Source organism: Uloborus diversus, chromosome 3 (genome assembly GCF_026930045.1).
Source record: "Uloborus diversus isolate 005 chromosome 3, Udiv.v.3.1, whole genome shotgun sequence".
NCBI lineage: Eukaryota > Metazoa > Arthropoda > Arachnida > Araneae > Uloboridae > Uloborus > Uloborus diversus.
The window spans coordinates 169,232,760-169,253,589 of NC_072733.1; the positions used below are offsets into that span (position 1 = coordinate 169,232,760).

Consider the following 20,830-nt stretch of genomic DNA (forward strand, 5'->3'; position numbering starts at 1 on the left):
TTAATCTTTATCCAATTTAATTTTGTCTTTAGGTTTTATCATACCTGTAAGAGAGCTTTTGCCCTTTGTTTACATTCCTATTGGTTCTTTATTGGTTTAATTTTCTCATTGGTGTTTGGTTTATCTGATATTTTTATCCTTTAAGCTATTTGCTTATCTGGCTCTTGACTTTTTGTGGGATGTCTTTTCATCCATAAGCTCATTTCTTTTGTATTGAGAAAGGCGTTCTTTGTAACACCGAAACACGTGTCTGCAGTAATCTGCAATTTGTATTTTTTGATGTTATTTCTTGCTTTACTTTTCAGCACAAAGATATTTATTTACCTCATCTTAGATTTATTTGAAATAGATCTATTGATAAGCCCAATCATTCTGTTGTCTTTGTTACTTGCAATGCTGCACTGTTGACTGAACTTGAAATTCAGATTTATTACGATACCCAGATCAATAATATTTTATGCCTGACTGATGACTGAACCCTGTAAACGATTACTTGTCTGCTTATTTCCATGACCTAAGTGTAGCACTTGACATTTCCGTACATTAACTGTCATATCCCACTTATCCGCCCACTTAGTAATATGATCTAAACCCTCTTGACACTGTTTTACTTGTTCTTCATTTTCTACAATCCCCATAACTTTTACATTATCAGCAAAACAAGTCACGTTTCCAGAAATATTTTCATTGATGTCATTCATAACAATAAAAAAAAGGGGCCCTAAAACTGATCCCTGAGGAACCCTGCTTAAAACATCACTCCATTTAGAATGATTTCCCCTCACAACCACTCTTTGTTTCCTTCCAGTATGCCAATTCCTAACCCAAAGTAAAGTTTTCCTCCTATTCTCTATATCAGCTAGTTTGCTGAGAAGATCAACATGTTGTACCTTATCAAAAGCATTTTGAAAATCAATATAAACATCCACACACTTTTTGTTATCTAAAGCCTAAGTAACCTTGTCATAGAAATGCAATAAATTAGTAGCACACGAATTACCTTTCCTGAAACCATACTGCAAACTAGTCAACAGACTATAAGTGTAAGAAATTAATAATCGTAAGTTGATCAAAGTCTGTAAAATCTTCCAAACCACTGAAGTCAGACTTACTGATCTATGATTTCCTGCATTACCTTTAAACCAATTTCTTCAAGAGCGGCATAATGTTAGCCAGTTTTCAGTCCTCTGGCACTGTCTCCGTGCTATAAGAAGCTTTGAAAAAATATTTAAAACAACATCCACTAATTCCTCTGCTCATTTTGCTAAAATTTTTGGATGAATATTATTTGGTCCTGGAGCTGTAGTTGCTTTATTTTTTTTTCAAATGAAATAGAATGTCCTCCCTGGAATACACAAAATCCTCAAACTGTATAATAATAACTTGTGTCTCGCTTAGTGATGTAAAATAACCGGGTATTTATTTTTAGGGGTAAATACCCAGGGTATATACCTGGGTAAATACCCAAAATGGGTATTTACCCGGGTATTTATTTCAAAAATTTATATTCAACTAAAATACTTTTCTGTATGTATTCTACTATATATATAACCAACCATATACAAAACAATAAATTTTTGTCCAAAAATTGTATTTTGATCTCATATTTAAAGAATTATTGTGTGAAACAACTTAGCAATCGAATATGATATTCACATTAAATGGATATGCCTACTCAATGTTGATAGCCAAATTTCAGATATAAAAAGCCATTCTACAAAAAAAAAAAGCTTAACATGTTACAAAAAAAAGCAAACATTCCATTTAAGTTTTAAAATAGTTCATTCTAAATTCTGACAGTTTTTTTTTTTTTTTGGTAATATTTCATTAAGCCTTTGACTAAAAAAAATTATAATACATAAATTTTTATATTTTTAATCTTTCATTTTTCAGTTTATGTTTTAAAAATAAAATCATCACCTTTTGATACTACCCAAAATGTTTTTGCAAAATGCGCAATTACCCTGCCTTCGGATGAATACCCAAAAAAATATTTACCTTCCCACCCTACACCACTAATTGTGTGTATTAAAAATGGTTTGAAAAAATATTCATCATGAAGTACCGGGGAGCAAATGCAAATGAGCAAGGCAACAGAAAACAATTTTTTTCTTCTGCTTATTAATGTGAAAACCGTTTCTATATTTGCCACATTATCACTTAAACAGCAAAAAAATAAATAAATAACATCACAGTGTCTTGATAACTTCTCAGTTTATTCTTTCAAACATCCCTCACGCTTCCTTTTTTTTTCATTTTGGATATAACTAACCTAGATTGTGATTTTGAAATTCTGAAGTTCATCATTGAATTGCTTATACTTCTCCAGTTATGACATTGAAAAGAAAGATTCTTCATTTCACGATGTGTTTCTTTCATAATTTCATCAAGTCTTTTAATAAAAAATATTATAAACTATGTAATACATATGTATGTATCAGTTTTACCAATTATTTCATATTTAGATTTAAAAAAAAAAGCAAATCTCATTCACTTTTTGCATTTTTTTTTTTTTGTAAAATACCCAGTTTTTGCGTATTTACCCAGGCCTTGGGTAAATACCCGGGTAAATACCCAAAAAATATTTACCTACCCGCTGGGTATTTACCCGATCCACATCACTAGTCTCGCTAGTGTCTACTGTTGAGATACAGTTATTATTAAACACACTGAAATGGAAAAGAACATTTGCAATATCCCTATCATTTTGAATTAAATTTCTATGGTCATCAACCAGTGGCCCCAATATGACTATTTAGAGCTTTCCCAGAATTAGCGTAAGCAAAAAATCTTTTAGGAGTCCCATCAGTTATATCTGCTAACCTTTGGGCTAGTTCCCTTTTCTGAATCCATATCGTATTTTCCAGGGATGACGTTTTATTTCATTTGAAAAAAATTAAAGAGACTAAGGCACCGGGACCTGATAATATTTATCCAAAAATTTTAGTTGAATGTGCAGAGGAATTAGCAGATGTAATCGTAAATATTTTTAATGTTTCTTATGACTCGGGGACAGTGCCAGAGGACTGGAAGCTGGCTAACATTACACAGCTCTTCAAGAAAGGGTCTAAAGGGAGTGCGGGAAATGATAGACCTGTGAGTCTAACTTCGGTGGTTTGCAAAATTTTTGAAACATTGATAAAAATTAAGATAGTAAATTTTCTAGAGACTAATAATCTATTGACTAGTTTTCAGTACGGTTTCAGGAAAGGTAAATCTTGTGCAACTAATTTATTACATTTCTATGACCAAGTTACCATGGCTTTGAACAATAAGAAGCCTGTAGATGTTGTTTACATTGATTTTCAAAAAGCTTTCGATAAGGTACCGCATGTTGCTCTACTTAGCAAATTAGCTGATATAGGAATAGGAGGGAAAACTTTCATTTGGGTAAAAAACTGGCTGACCGGAAGGAAACAAAGGGTAGTTGTAAGGGGAAATTATTCTAATTGGAGTGAGGTTTTAAGCGGGGTTCCTCAAGGATCAGTGTTAGGGCCTGTTTTGTTCATTGTTTTTATGAACGATATTCACAAAAATGTTTCTGGGAACATGAATTGTTTTGCTGATGATGTCAAAGTTATGGGGACTGTAGAAAATGAAGAACAAGCAAAACAACTGCAAGAGGATCTAGATCATATTACGGAGTGGGCCGATAAATGGGGTATGGCTGTTAATGTTGGGAAATGTCAAGTGCTACATTTAGGGCATGGAATTAAGTGTAGAAGTTATTATTTGCAAGGTTCAGTCATTAGTCAGGCAGACAAAGTTACTGATCTGGGGGTCTTAATAAGTCAGGATTTAAAGTTTAGCCAACAGTGCAGCATTGCTAGTAACAAGGCCAATAAGATGCTTGGGTTTATCAATAGATCTATTTCAAACAAATCTAAAGAAGTTCTTCTGCCCTTATATAGAAGTTTGGTAAGACCTCATTTGGAGTATGCTGTTCAGTTTTGGTCTCCTTATCTTAAGAAAGACATTAATGTATTGGAAAGGGTTCAAAGGCGAGCTACAAGGCTAATAAATGGACTTTCTCACTTAGACTATGATTCCAGGCTTAGAAGGCTAAAAATGTACAGTCTTGAGCAAAGAAGAGACCGAGGGGACATGATTCAGTTGTTTAAATTTAGTAAAATGAAAGATGTTATGGGGCTGAAGTTTAGCACTGAAAACAGGACAAGGGGGTCATTGTTTTAAGCTATTTAAATCTCAGGCTAATATTGATGTTAGGAAAAATTATTATTTTAGCAGGGTAGTGGAACCTTGGAACAGTTTACCGGAAGAAGTGGTAATGAGCAAGAGAGTAGATAGTTTTAAGAGGGCCATTGATCTTCACTGGGGATTGTAAATTGACTAGGACCAGTCTAACTGGGCCCAGAACCTGTTGCTGGTCGTCACTTTTGTATTTGTATTTATTTGTATAAATACTTAAAATTTCGCCTTGCCTTACAATACTGGAGCTTATCCACACTTAGACCAGTTTATTTAAACTGATGAAAAAAGCGAAGTGCTTATGATTCAGAGCTTCTTGAATCTCTCTGGAAAACCACTTGGGCCAAATTTTAGTCTAACACCTTTTTACCTAAATGAAACATAATCCCCAACCAGTTTTGCTAGTTTTTTTTCTTTAAATTCTGTCTACTGCAGATCTATGTCGCTATTTTCCAATCCTGAAGAAAATACCTCTTTCAAGCTCTGCCTACGTGCAGCAAAATCGATGTTTCTGAAGTTTTGCACAAACATCTTTATATACTTTAAATTTAATCCTGAACCTAATACTGTTATGATCACTATCTCCAATATGATCCCATACACACAACCCGTGAACAGAACTTCCTACGTCGCAGAAAACTAGATCCAAAACGGCATCCTCTCAAATTCCCAAAGTTACAACTTGAGCTACAAAACAGTCACTAATTACTTCATCTTGTCCCTGGTTTGGGTTAGGTGACCTATAAATGTTTCCAAAGCGCAATTTTTTGCCCTTATTGCTCATTAACTCCAACCAAACCATATTAATATCAGTAGGTTTATCATTTATGACCAATTCTTTGCAAATGAGATTGTCTCTAACATAAAATAAAACCCCACCACCAAATTACACTCAGCAATACGTAATAAATCTGCATCAAAAATTGTTGCCCGTGCCTCTGTAGTTGCAATAACATCCAACTTCTCATCTATAACTATGCTTTTCAATTCTTTCATCTTGTTCCTTATACTGCTAGCATTTTTTGTATAGGAAACTTACAGCATGCCCAAACTGCTTTTTATTCCTAAGGGGGGAGGGGGTTTATTTATTTATTTTTTATCATTGCCAAGATTTTCTCGAGTGTAAAAAGTTCCCCTGGACCTATTTTGGGCATTATGACGTACACTCTACACCAAAAAAAATTGACGCACCAAGAAGCAATCATCTGATTGCTTTGAAATTTTGTATGCATGAGTGTTTTTACCAGATATACTAATGATTAAAATTTGGCGTCCAATGAATGAATAGTTTGACCTCCAGCGCATCGAAACTGCATGTTCAGCAGATGTATATAAAGAGCAGTTCTTCAACAGGTTTTAAAACTTTCGGTTTGATTGCGATTCAGATTACCTTTCAACAACTTAAAAATGCCTTGCTGCATGCTTCGTGCTCATTTCAAGCAACTGTCACAGTTTAAAAGAGATTGTATCATTGGATTGAAAAGGCCGATTCATCGAATCGGAGAATCGTTTGTCATTTGAGTCAAAGCGATGTGGCGATTCGAAGATGCTTTCAAGGATGGGTGGAAAATGGCTGAGTTCAGTGTCAGGATGGTGGAGATCAACCAAGGGTCACAACAGATCATGATGACAGAGTGATTGTCCCATCAGCTGTCACAGCGCTTTCTTCATTTCTATGAAGCATCAGACGTTCAACCCAATCCCCAGTGTCCATAATGACCATTAACAGACGGTTGGGTCAGCGAAATCTACGCTCGCCCCGACTGTTACTCCACCTGCCACTGACTCCTACACACTGCCGAGCCAGATTACAATGGTGCATGGCTCAATCAAATTGAAATGATGCCGACTGGGGACGTATAGTCTTTAGCAACAAACCCCGCTTCCAACTGTGTCCTGACGATCATCGAAGATGCGTTTGGTGACACCCAGGGCAGGGGGGGATCCTGGTTTCACTTTTGCGCGCCACACTGGCCCTTAACAAGGCATTATGGTCTGAGGTGCCATTTCCTTTGATAGCTGGACCCCTTTGGTCGTTATTAGAGGTACACTTACTGCACAGCGGTATGTTGACGACATCTTAAGACCTGTTTTGCTGCCATTCCTTTTGCAGTACCATAGGTTGGTTTTCAGCAGGACAATGCCAGATAACATATAGCAGGTGTTGCCATGAACTGTCTGCAAGCTTGTCAAACTCTTCCGTGGCCTGCCAGATAGCCAGAACTTCCTCCCATTGCGCATTTCTGGGAAATGATGGGATGGCCATTGCATCTGGCAAGGAATGTTGATAACCTCATTTGACAATTGGAGCAAATTTGGCAGGAAATACCACAGGACACCCTTCGGACGCTTTATCGGTCTTCTCCACGCCTTGATTCAGCTTGTATCCAGGTTAGAGGCAGGTCAACACCTTATTGAACTTGTTAGTGTTACTCCGGCATAAAACATTCAAGTGTTCTGAGAATTTAATTATTTACTATTCTGTGCATTGTCTTTCTATCCACTAATTTTTGTCTCAATCAGACCACTCCTTCTTGGTGCGTCGATTTTTTTGTTATAGTCGATATTTTGCACTACTAGTTTCTATTATTGCAATGCCGTATAACTTCCAAGTGTGAGTAGAAAAATTAAATCTGAGATACACCTTTGCACAATGTCAGCCAAAAATATCAGTTTCCATAACAGCAGTGTACATGGGGCGATACCTATTAATATCCTAAAGCCTAGAACCATTTCATTTTGAGGTATTAAAAGCACAAGAAGCAGAAAAAACTTTAAAATTCCATTAATGAATCGTTCTGTGATTTATTTATTTACATGTAAACATACTCTGTTGTAAAGTGTTTATCCCACCAAAACTCATTTATTCTATGATGTGCAGAAAAGCATTGTTCTTGATTGTTAGTTGCAACTATAAAGTGTTTGGGAAGAGTATTTTGAATTTTGTGTTTGGGATCATTTTTTTCTCCAAACTACAAAACTTTTATTTACCTTTATTTTTAAAGTGCTAATGATTACTGTACTTCACTGTAAGACAGACGAGGGTCCTCTATATTATTGTAGACGAGATTGGTGATATCTGTGCTATATCTAAGAGTAACTTGAAAATTGTTCTTGTTTAATTCATTTTTAGTCCATTCAAAATCTTTCTTAGCAAAATTATTTGCAATTTTCTTTGGAAATATTACATTTCGGAAGGTTTTATTCTTATCAGCAGAGTATTTTTTTTCCCTTTATTTGACAAAGCATGACTGACAATAATTTTACAGTGAAATCCCATTACAACGAACTTCAATTGACTGCAGATTTTTATCATTGGGAATTTCTTTGTAATGGAATTCATATAATGTAATGGCAATTAAATGGGGACTGGAAATGTATTTGGTTGAAAAAGAAATTTCGTTGTATTGGTGTTCAATGTAACGGGATTTGACTGCATATACACTGAAGCACCGTTTATATGTTTTTGAAGGGACTTTATGAAAAAAGCGTACAAATGAAAAAAACGTATAGTAAGTATAGGTTAATGCGTATTAGACTCTACAGGGACCAATTTAAAAAACGTATACAGTGAAATACGTTTAACACGAAAACGCTTAACATGAAAAATCGGTTTACGCAAACTGGAATAGCGTTCCGGATCGCCCACTTAAATATAAATCTTTTAACACGAAGTTCGTTTAAAATGAAAGAAATTTCCCGTCCTTTCAACTTCGTGTTAAACATTTTCCACTGTAATTGATAAAAATGTATAAAAGAGAAATGGTGAAAAAAAAGGAAAGAAAACGGTGCTTCACTGTATATACAGAGAGCTTCCACCTGCTATGAAAAAATCTTAGTTTCTACAAACTACAGCCTTGTGCTATGTTTCCAAAATTTACGGTTTTCATTTTTTTAAAAACAATTTTGTAATATCAAGAAACATTTCAATCATTACAGATAATATCCATATCATAATCATTTAGAAACAGTAATTGACAGAGGAAACTCGGAAGCGTTTAGGTGTTAGTTAAATGTTCGGAGGTGCTGCCTTTCTGCCGATGCAGTGCTTTACAATCAACTTTTTTTTATTGCCCCACTTTAGCCTAATTCTTTTAACTAAAATATAAAGAAATTGGAACTGATTGAAATCATATTTACAAAAATGACCCTTTTATGAAATTGCGATTGTAAAAACAAACTTTTTTCCTACACACGTAAACGTTGCACATAATAGATTCTAAACATGTATATGAAATTTCATTTTCTATCTTATTATTAGATTATATTAAGAAATTAAATGAGACAGAGAACTAAATAAAATAAATATTATCTTTAAAAGAAAAACCATTTATTTTTTAGGAAATCGTAGTGCACTATTCATTTTTAGGAATTGATCCTTTGGACCCGTTCATAAATGACACATCCCTAGTTTCAATGCTACCTCTTGTTTGCTGTAAAATGCATCATATGACATCAAGTGCTTTTCCGACATCTATTGAAATGGGCAAATTTGGCACTGGATTCCCTTATCTTCTGAGATCAGCTCCTCCATTTCTTGGTGCAACAAAGAACTTTGGAATTTATGCCTGTTGCAATTTTTAACATGATATAAATATTTTTGCTCTCTGAAAGCTTGATTTTATAAATGGCAATAATGTTTTTATCGAAGGATGTTTTTAACATGTTTTGATATTGTAATGATTCTCTTTTCCCATAATTGATTTTAAAAAGCTGTTGATTTTATGATCCATCAGTCTCATAAATTGTGGTTATACTGTTTTTATATATATGTATATTTTTCCCCCTGGCAGGAACTTGTAGTTATTAGATTCAAGCCTGCTAATGAAGAAGAATTTGCAACATATGATTCATTTTATAAGTACTTAAGCTCAAGAAAGCGTTTTGGGGTTTCCAGTAGTTATTCTAAGAGAATAAAAGACTTCTACATTTTACCTTTAGCTGCCACTCGTCCTGTACCAAATGTTTTGTTGCCATTTGATGGGCCAGGTAAGTAATTCTATTAATTAGATCTAAATTAATGTTTCTTGTCCAAAGCTTATGTAGAGTTGCAAACAAATCACTCCAAGGGCTGCAGTTTCACCCTTGTTTAGAATTATCAGTATGGAATAGCCATAACAGCTGCAGGTGGTAAACCTGTCATTGAAGCTGAAATTATCTTCTCAGTGGTAGCTGAATTTTAAATAAGCACATCAGCAATGGTAATCATAATAATGCAGCCCTGCCTTGTTTACTGAAGAACAAAAACTGATAGAGTAATAAAGCTATAATGTAGTCTTTGGAAGCCTAAACAAATGTTTCTTTTTATTAACTTGATTGAGTTTGTTTTGTGCCTTCTAATTTATATTTGAGTGTAATGTTCTTTACAAATGCTGTAATTTTTGTTACAAATGTGTAGTTTGTGGTACTTGGAGTTACACATTTACATCCATTCTTGTATTATTTTTCTTCATAATTACAGACTCATACGCACTATAATAAATGCTGGCTTAACAGTAGCATAATTAAGTATTGTACCTAGGGTTGGCAAGAGTGGCTCTTGCCAAGAGGGCAAGAGGGGTGGCCTTCCTTAATTCTTTAATTTTCTTCTCTTTAAGTTCATTAATTTTTCTTTGACCCCTTTTAACTACAATATGCAGACCCCGAAGAGTTCCTATTTTTCCTACTTTTTCCTACTTTTCAAATCTCACTCCTTATTTTCCTACTTTTTCCCTTTTTTTTCCTACTTTTTCTTTCTTTAGTATAGAACTTTTAATTGTGCATTGATTCTTATTTTTACAATGCTGCACCGATAATTTTCTGCATGTTTCGATTTTGAAAAGCAAAAGAAGCAAGTAGCTCCTGAGCTTTTCATTGACTGACTACATTAATTTCTGAAAAGAACAAGAACCCTGCGGCGTTTGCGAGTTTAAAAGTTAATTTTTCTTAGTACCTTTTTTGCCGTTGCGGCATTTACGATTGACTTTTCTTTTTATCGCCCCGACTTCAGTCTTCTGTTTTAACAAAACTAAAAAAAAAAAAAATACTGGCACATTCTGATACAATTATATATTATTTACCCATCAATTACAAGCTTTAGTTAAAGCAAACGGCCGACTGTTCAAAAAGTTCGGGAAAAGCCGAATTTCCTCATTTGCAAATTGTTTGTATGATTACAAATACAAATACAAATGTGACTACCAGCAACAGGCTCTGGGCCCAGCTAGGCTGGTCCTAGTCAATTAATTAGTCCCCAATGAAGATCAATGGCCCTCTTAAAGCTATCCACTCCCTTGCTCATTACCGCCTCTTCCGGTAAGCTATTCCAAGTGCCCACGACCCTGCTAAAATAGTAGTTTTTCCTGATTTCCAAGTTAGCCTGAGATTTAAATAGCTTAAAACAATGACCCCTTGTCCTGCTTTTCCCGCAAAAATTTAATCCATTTACATCTTTCATTTTGATAAATTTAAATAACTGAATCATGTCCCCTCTGACTCTCCTTTGCTCCAGGCTATACATGTTAAGCCTATTAAGTCTGGTATCATAATCTAAATCTGAGAGTCCCCTTACTAATTTAGTTACCCTTCTTTGAACCCTTTCCAATACAAAAATATCTTTCTTCAGATAAGGCGACCAAAACTGAACAGCATACTCCAAATGAGGTCTTACTAAACTCCTATATAAAGGCAGAAGAACTTTCTTAGATTTGTTTGAAATAGATCTATTGATGAACCCAAGCATTTTGTTGGCTTTGTTACTAGCAATACTGCACTGTTGACTAAACTTGAAGTCCTGATTTATAAAGACACCCAGATCCATAACATTTTCTGCCTGATTTATGACTGAACCCTGTAAACGATATCTCATTCGCTTATTTCCATGATCGAAGTGTAGCACTTAACATTTCCCTACATTAACTGCCATACCCCATTTATCTGCCCACTTAGTAATATGATCTAAATCCTCTTACAGCTGTTTTACTTGTTCTTCATTTTCGACAATCCCCATAACTTTTACATCGTCAGCAAAACAATTCATACTTCCAGAAATATTTTCATTGATGTCATTCATAAATATAATAAACAAAAGAGGCCCTAAAACTGATCCCTGAGGAACCCCACTTAAAACATCGCTCCAATTAGAATGATTTCCTCTCACAACTACTCTTTGCTTCCTACCAGTAAGCCAATTTCTAACCCAAAGTAAAGTTTTTCCTCCTATTCCAATGTCAGCTAACTTGCTGAGAAGAGCAACATGCGGTACGTTGTCAAAAGCTTTTTGAAAATCAATATAAACAACATCCACACATTTTTTGTTATCTAAAGCTGAGGTAACCTTGTCGTAGAAATGCAATAAATTAGTAGTACAGGATTTACCTTTCCTGAAACCATACTGCAAACTAGTCAACAGACTATTAGTCTCTAAGAACATCATGATCTTAATTTTGATCAAAGTTTCGAAAATCTTACAAATCACTGAAGTCAAACTTACAGGTCCATAATTCCCAGCAATACCTTTATACCCCTTCTTGAAGAGTGGCGTTATGTTAGCCAGCTTCCAGTCCTCTGGCACCGTCCCCGAGTTATAAGAAGCATGGAAAATATTCAAAATAACATCCACTAATTCCTCTGCACATTCAACTAAAATTTTTAGATAAATATTATCTGGTCCCGGAGCTTTAGTTGCTTTAATCTTTTTCAAATGAAATAAAACCTCCTCCCTGGAAAATACAAAATCCTCAAGCTGTATAATAGCTTGTGTCTTGTTAGTGTCAACTGTTGAGATATAGTTATCGTTAAACACACTGGAAAAAAAGTTATTTAGAACATTTGCAATATCCCTATCGTTTTGGATTAAATTTCCATACTCATCAACCAAAGGCCCAATTTGACTGTTTTAGCTTTCCCAGAATTAGCGTAAGCAAAAAACCTCTTAGGGTTCCCATCAATGTCATCTGCCAGCCTTTGCTCCAATTCCCTTTTCTGAATCCGTACCAAATACTTAAAATTTCGCCTTGCCTTACCATACTGGAGCCTCTCCGCACTCTGACCAGTTTCTTTAAACTTACGAAAAGTGGCTTGCTTATAATTAAGAGCTTCTATAGTCTCCCTGGAGAACCACATGGGCCAAATTTTGGTACTAACACCTTTTCTCCTAAATGGAACATAGTCCCCAACGGTTTTAGCAAGTTTATCCTTAAATTCCATCCACTGCTGATCTACGTCCCTATTTTCCAACCCTGACGAAAAAACCTCTTTCAAGCTCTGCCTAAGTGCAACAAAATCAGTGTTTCTGAAATTGGGCACAAACCTAAAATTATCATCTTGGCACACTTCAAATTTAACCCGGAACCTAATGCTGTTATGATCACTATCTCCAATATGCTCCCCTACACTCAACCCCTGGACAAAACTACCTATGTCACAAAAAACTAGATCCAAAATCGCCTCCTCTCGAGTTCCCTGAGTTACAACTTGATCTAAGAAACAGTCACCAATTACTTTTAAAAATTCCTCTTCTTTGCCATTACCAGGGTAAAAATTATTCCATCCCAATTATTCCAATCATAAAATTATTCCAATTATCCAATCCAATATAACTTGAAAATCAGGAAAAACTACTACTTTAGCAGGGTCGTGGGCACTTGGAATAGCTTACCGGAAGAGGCGGTAATGAGCAAGGGAGTGGATAGCTTTAAGAGGGCCATTGATCTTCATTGGGGACTAATTAATTGACCCCCGGAAAATTGAAATCCCCCATTATGATAACGGATCCCTTACTGGATATGTCACTAATAATACGGTACATCTGTTCATCTTGTCCCTGGTTTGAATTAGGTGGCCTATAAATGTTTCTAAAGCGTAGCTTTTTGCCCTTACTGCTCATCAACTCCAGCCAAACCATATCAATATCAGTAGGCTTATCATTTATGACCAATTCATTGCAAATAAAATTGTCTCTAACATAAAATAAAACCCCACCACCTCTTTTACCTACTCTATCCTGTCTGAACAAATTATACCCAGCAATATGTAATAACTCTGCATCAGATTCGGTAGCCCATGTCTCTGTAATTCCAATAACATCCAACTTCTCATCCATAACTACGCTTTTCAATTCATCCATCTTGTTCCTAATACTGCGAGCATTGGTATAGAAAACTTTAAGCATGCCTAAGTTGCTTTTATTTAACACCCTGAAATTTCCTAAATTACAATTGTTAACATTACTACTCTTGTTCGTCACTTTATTTCCATTTCTAGCAATACCCAAAAAAATTTCATTCTCTCGATACCTGATGCTTGAACCATGCCCCCCATTCCAACTTAGTTTTTTGACTCCGAAGCCCTTAAAATTAATCCACTAACCATTTTGACCCCTGTAGAGCTCAGATGCAGGCCATCCCTAGCAATCCAATCCCGTTTACATTGACTCCATACATCAATGAACCTGATACTGCGCTTTTCGCAAATTGACTTCAGTAGCAAGTTCATACACCTCGCACGTTGATTTAGCCAGCTCCTATGCACTCCATACCTGGGAAGCAAACTAACCACTTGGACATTCGTCGAAAAGCTGGTTGCTTTATCCAACAGGGATTCCCATTCCCTAGAAAACTCCTCATTTTTACTGTGGCCTACATCATTTGTTCCCACCCACAAAGTAACCATGTCCTCCTTATTCAATACTCCCTTCTTTTCAGCAACCATATTAACGTCTTTTACCCGAGCCCCTGGTAAACAACACCTAGCCACCTTACGCTTTACTCTCCCAACTGTGTTACCCACCTCCCTTACCATAGAGTCCCCCAAAATTACACCCTTAGTTTCCCAATCTAACTCCTCATTTGAAACTTCCCCCTGAATCTCTGGAACATTTATACCCTCTACAACTGGCCTACACCCTAATGCTAACTGGGCTTCCAAAACTAGCGTCTTAAGTCTGAGAGTTCAGCACATTTAGTGCAAATATAATCCTCCTCAAAAACAGACTCATTTTCCCCCTTATACAGGCAGAACATATGACATAAATCACAAGAGATCCACCTGTCCCCCTTCCCACTCTTTACCTCTTTCATAATGCATATAACACCCATTTCTACTCAGTGAATATGTTCCAAAAGGCAAAACAGAAAAAAATGCAAAAAAACACAGAATAAATACTAAAACAACAGTAAATAAACAGAGTTGCTACACCCAATAAAGCACACAAGATCAAAAACCAGGAGATCACCACATGTTAGTCTTAGCTCCAAAAAATGCAAAAACACTTCAAGAATACAATAACAGCAAAAATGAGCCCCCAAAACACAATAAAACTAAATTACATGATAAAGTGAAGTAAAAAAACCTAAAACTAGACAGTAATAATGAAAAATTATAGTAAGAAAACACCTATCAAATTAGCAGCAAATAACACTCCCTGCATCACAGGCGCCCTCTAGTGACCAAAATCAATTTACGAGTGTGATGGAGCTCTATTTAAACAGACAGGCAAAAAAGGAACATAAGGAAGCAAAAAATAAAAAACTTGTACACTGTACATATTTTATTAATGTTAGTGCAAAATAAAATCGACACAAGAAAAATTCGCAAAAACGGACCACTTCAAAAATAATCGCGGAAACTAACTTTTTTCGTGCATAAATGTGATTATTGTTCATTCTAAATCATAAACATGATTATAAAATTTATTAAATTTCATTTTCTTTCCGTGCAAAGAGTGATTTGCAAAAAAAAAAAAAAAGCGGCAAAACCTGGATGGGCAAAACATTCCCAATTTTTGGAGAAAAGTCGGAAAACAATTTAAATGGGATATTCCGTTTTTATTTCTTCACTTTTTAAAAGTTGAAGGATAGAACCACAAGCGAATATGTATTTTTTTTCTTTTTAATGGGTATTTTCTACTTTGATGTATCATCAATATTGAGGAGTTGCTCATCATTCTTATGTGCTGTGTTTATTTCAATGCGGCATTTCTGAACATGAAAAAAATTTTTCAAAGACTCTTACTCTTTTCGGGGTGCGGCAATTATACCGATGCGGCGCATCTACTGTAAGTTATTGTACTTAGTGCTTCTGATCAAAGGGAGGGGGAAGAAAGAGATATATGCAGGCATTTGGTGCCAGGTGCTCCCCCTCCCCCACTCTCAATTTCGTGAACAATTTCCGAATGAATATTTTTGTTGTATGGTGAGAATTGAGAGAAACTACATTCCTTCCCTTTTATGCACAGAGAAACATTAGAAACTGATCTTTGTCTTTGATAAAAATGTTACGGTTACCATGCATGGATGTTTCCTTTTTTTTTTGGTGATAAAAATTTTTGAACAAGAGGGAGGTAAAAATCACCAAACCATTAAAACAATATTCGTTTTTATTGCTTGATTAAAATTAAAACTGGCCGTCACATTGATTCCACCCCCCCTCCCCGCCCCCAGAGGTGGCTAGCGAAGGATGTATACTAAATGCAAATTTTATTTGAGAACAAAAAGTGCCCAAACTTGTATAGTTAAGCATTAATTTTCCAAAGCCAGGGAGGGGAGAAATTGACCCCACTGACTCCATAAATGACGTGCCTTAAACAAAAATGTATGTTGAATGCTAAAAATACAGAACATAGTACAGTCGACTCCCGCTACAACGCGATTCGACTTACATGAAATGTCTATAACGCGATTATTTCACCAGTAAATAATATTTGACCTAACGGGAATTCCTCCCCCGCAACACGAAAATTTTCAGAAGGGTGTGAAAGTGTCAGCTTTGTTATTGGCTACTAGAATATTAATGGACCTTCATCCCTTTAGCATCACTGGCAGCAGAAGTTCCCACACCGTACTAGTCTGAACATAGCTGTGTTTGTGTGTACAACTTACTACTCCTCATTTACCATATTTTTTTTTCCATTCTAAATACGAAAGTTGATGAAATATAATGACATCTAAGAGCACAGTTCCATCTAAAGTTTATGAAAAGAGAAAGTTTCTGACAATTAAAGAAATGCTAAAGTTTCTCGATGTGTTTGAACAAGTAGGAAGTGGAGCGAAGGTAGCACAACAATTAGGTGCGAGTGAATCTCCTATACGTACAATTAAAAGTCAAAAAAAGAAAATCCGTGAAAGTTCGCCGCAGGGGCGTGCACAGTGTTGGAGGACACCTGTTGGCCTGGGTCCAAGCCTAAAGTTGGTCCGAGATTTTTAAAATGAGGGGAAATATGTGTAGAGATGTAAGGGTAAACAAACAATATGAAGGGGGGCAGTAAAAATCATTTGTGATTGGGCCCCAAAATTTCTGTGCACACCCCCTGGTTCGCCTAGTAGTGTCTAAGCAAAATGCAAAAATTATGAAAATGGAAGCTCCTCTTGTATTGAGAATGAAAGAAACCAAGACGAGGGGTGGAAGCGTTATAAAAGAGCTAGCGAATCAACTGAATTTAAAAATGTATTAGAATAATGATTTTATCACGGAGTATAAATCATCAACATCTTCATTTTTTAAAGTTACAAGTATCATTACTGGATCTACTGCACAGTATTATTATAGTACATCATTTTATTATTACAATACATACAGTACGTACCGTACTGGTTTATTTTATGTCACGTTGATCACTGATTTCGTGCACCTTGACAGTATTTTATGTTGATTAAAACAGCTTTTTTAAAAGTACAAATAAAAATTCAGTTCTTTATGTAAGAAACGATAATGTGTAGTTAAGGTATGGTTTAAAACAGTTTGAGGTGGTGTTAACAAGTGTCCAAAAAAACTAGGTATGTTAAAAAAAATTTTACACTTGCGCAACTTATACAACGTGAAATTTCGACTTACGCGAGAGATCTTGGAACACATCCCTCGTGTAAGTCGGGATTCGACTGTACAAACTCTTTAGTTTACTTATTTTGTTATTTATTTAGTTTAATTATTTTATTATAAATTTTATGTCCCATATTTGAGAACAAATTTATTTTAGTTCTGCATTTTCAGTCTTTTTCCTTTTTTTTTTCAAATTTAAACATCTGTCTCTGTTTATACAAGAATGCATGTCAGCTGCTGATTATTTTCAACGAAAACTAATTTAATATTTGCTTTGCTTTTGTATTATAGTTTATGACAACATGAGCTGAAAGTGTTAGAGTATTTTCAAATGATAAATAGATGCTCTCGAATGTTTTCGTCTTTGACAAAACAAATCTTTAACAGAAATGGTTTTATTGCACCAAAATAGGAGTTTTTTTTTTATTACTGTATTGTTGAAAGGTGTTTGTTTGTATTTTATTTTCATATTTTTGTAATTAATATCTTTGTTTCCACCAGTTTATTTTTCATACTAATGATTGTCAGTCCTCTTGACGTGTGTGCAGTCCTATCTCTTCCTATTTTTTCCTACTTTTTTAAGTGATTTTTTTCCTACTTTTTTAAGTGATTTTTTTCCTACTTTTTTAAGTGATTTTTTTTCCTACTTTTTTAATTTTTGATTCCTTATTTCCTACTTTTTCTCCTCAAAAAACCACTTAGGGGTCTGAATATGTAGCTTTGATAGAAATAAATGCACGAGCGGTCAAAAGAGCATGAAGCCGTTCATAAAACTTTCTCGTCTTCAAAGCATTCTAAAAATTTTCATTTGTCATCTGTGGCATGGTCTTTACATTGTAGTCAGTATTTCCGTATGTCTTCACGAACAAATAGGGCTTACTTGCAGTCCTTCTTTACGTACAGTTCTTCATCTGTACACTTACCGTCGTTCTTTGTGCTATCTGTGCTACATGTGTGATTTAAGTATTCAACATATTTACAGCTGACTATATAGATGTGATTTGACTATGTTATTTATGTGAGCATGTGTATCAAACATATAAATTAAGTTACATGGTTAAAACAACAATTGAGTTATTTATTTATTTTTAGGTTTGCCTTCAAATAAACCCAATCTATTATTGGGAGTCATTGTAAAACACAAAGTGAAGCAAAGCATTTCAACTTCAAAAGTGTAAGTAGTGAGCTGCTTTATAAAATTAATTCATTTCAAAAAGTTGCCTATAAATAAATTTTTTGTTTTAATGCTTTTATTTTTTCATTTTAGCTCAAAATCAGATTATAGGAAGCAAGTTGATTGCTATACACCACCTCCAGTAAATAGATCATATACGCCACCATTACCAAGTTCCAATGAGGTTTATACAAAAAAAGATTCTCCTGCTTATGGGAATGTGTCTTCCTCCCATGTAACTGTTGAAGATGAATGTCCTTTTGATAGTCAAATGAGCAGCAGTAATATAAGTGCTTCTACATGTGAGCCGTCATACACACCCCCTCTGAAACAATTTGTTTCAAAACTATTAGATGACGAGAAACCATATGACCCAGGTCAAGACATTTTGAACTTAGTTCCTGAAAAAAGAGAAGCGGATACAAATCTTGATAGTTTAGTTAATTCAGACAACTCAGAAGATTTAGAAAAAATCAACTCACTTAAACGAGACTGTATTGAAATTATTGAAAACATAAAATCTTATCAAAAATTGGCAAGTCACAAATCCGATACTGAAGGCCTCTCTCCATCTGCAGAGACTTTAGATATAAGTTCTGTAACTCAGTCAGAGATGACTAGTTTCTTAAACATGTCTGCTGATTTCCCAGAACTCATAAGTGATGCTCTTAAGCCTAGTAATGCAGAAACCAAAGAAATAAAGGACGATCTACAAATTAATGACTTATTCAGTGGAAGACTTAATAATGTGCTTGATACCAGCTCAGAATCTTCTTCAAAACAAACTCCAGACAAAACCCACCAAGAAAAATCTGATTTTGAAGAAAAGTGTAACTCACAAGGAGCCACACCTCCAGCTGATGATGATGAAGTAGCAGCTATTGATAAAAGTTCTGATCCTCGAATAAAGCTGAGAACTTATTTTGATGATGGGAGTTTTTCTTCTGAGTCGAATAATGTGTCCCTTAGCCACATGTCAGCATCTGACTTGCTAGAGTGTGCTCAGAAACAATTGTCAGAAACAAATGATTCAACACTCATTTTTTCTCAAAAAGAAGTGTCATCGCAAGATTTAGAGGACGTTAATTCATTTTTTTCAGAGGATGACTATTTTGCAAATACCTGGAATAATCAAGAGCCACCACCTCCAGGCCTTGAAACTAAAAGTTCATCATTGAATGATAATGCTTATATGGAAGACTTTACACAAACACAAATATCTAATAATTCTGTGCAATCAAACTACAACATGCTTGATTTGACTCTAGAAACTGAATTAAAAAAGTTTCCGTTATCTCCAATGCTCCCAGAGGTACCTCCACCGCTGCCATCATCATACCAAACATACATACCACAAGGATTTAATGTTCAAACTCCACCACCGAATTTTAAAAACTTTCCCCCTCCAATCTGTACATCTTTCCCACGACCACCTCCACCACCACCACCACTGATACCTCCTATGCTCGTAAGTCCTCTACCTGAACAATCCCAAAGTCATTTCATTGAAGAATCATGGTCATCTTGGCAGGTTTCTGGACCACTAAATCAAGATGTAAATTGGCATGACCAAGTGAATTATGACTGGGAGCATCGATTTGAAAGTGGTTATTCTAATACCAGTTTGCAATCTTGTAATTCTGAAAGATCTGAGCAACATGCTGATGAACATTCATATAATGCTCAAACCTTTAGTGATAACAATTGGAATATGCAGCCTCCAAGAATGAATAGAGGCAATTGGCAGAAATACCCATCTCGTGGAAATAGATGGGAAAGTCAAAAGCAAGGAAGACATGCGTTTCCTTATCATAAAAACTTTATGAAATGAAAAAAATGTATGTGTTTTTGTAAGTACCCAAATGAATAATGTCCATGGAAGTTAAATTACAAGTAAACTAAACTTATTCCCTTTGCTTTAAATTTCTTTTACATGTCTTTCTAAAAGAATCAAATTATTTTCATGGTTAAGTAAATATGTATGTAAATTAAAAGAAAAATAACTGTGATATTTCTGGAGAAATATTTTTAATTTTTGAAATAGTGGTTACTTCTTGCGAGGGAAGCATTTTTTCTATGATGATAGTTGGTGTTATTGAAGATGCTATTTCAAAATTATCATTTTGTGCTTTTCACATTGTGATAGATGGAGTAAGAAATTTCTTAGTTATTACCTTTTGTAGTTTTGAATTTGAAAAGAATTATAGGGGTGAAGCTATTAAAGATTTTTTTTTTTAAGTTAGAGTAGACTAACCAGTAAATGAACACTTAAGCATAAATTCATTTTTGGAAATTCATAGTATTCAAAAAAAACTACAATATTTGGTTCATGTCATAAAATATTTTTTATTGATATGTTTAATTTTTTTTTTCAGAGAACCAGGAGAAATCTTGCAATTCTGCTTCAGGTTTTAGGTGTCTGAAATGAAAAGTGGGGTAGAAACCTAATAAATGAACATATCAATGCAGTGGGCTAACACAAAATTTTTAGTTGTTTCATTTTTCCAATTGCATTGAATGAAGTTACTGTTGCCAATGCAGCAATGAAAAACATTTTTAAGCTTCATTTTTAGAAAGAAAAAAGAAATCACTAGCTATTCATTCAATAATTTGTGTTCATGCACTGGTCGGATTACTCTACCTAAATTACTT

The 20,830-nt window shown here is 34.9% G+C and overlaps 1 protein-coding gene across 1 annotated transcript in view; it reads left to right on the plus strand.

The window, feature by feature from the left end:
• Positions 1–20,009, plus strand: part of LOC129219046 (uncharacterized) — a 175,585-nt gene extending 155,576 nt beyond the window's left edge. Inside the window, exons 16-18 of the mRNA XM_054853366.1 lie at positions 9,003–9,198; positions 18,097–18,178; positions 18,272–20,009. Coding sequence (XP_054709341.1) covers positions 9,003–9,198; positions 18,097–18,178; positions 18,272–20,009 — 2,016 coding nt within the window. The remainder of the gene's footprint in view (positions 1–9,002; positions 9,199–18,096; positions 18,179–18,271) is intronic.
• Positions 20,010–20,830: the final 821 nt, after the last annotated feature.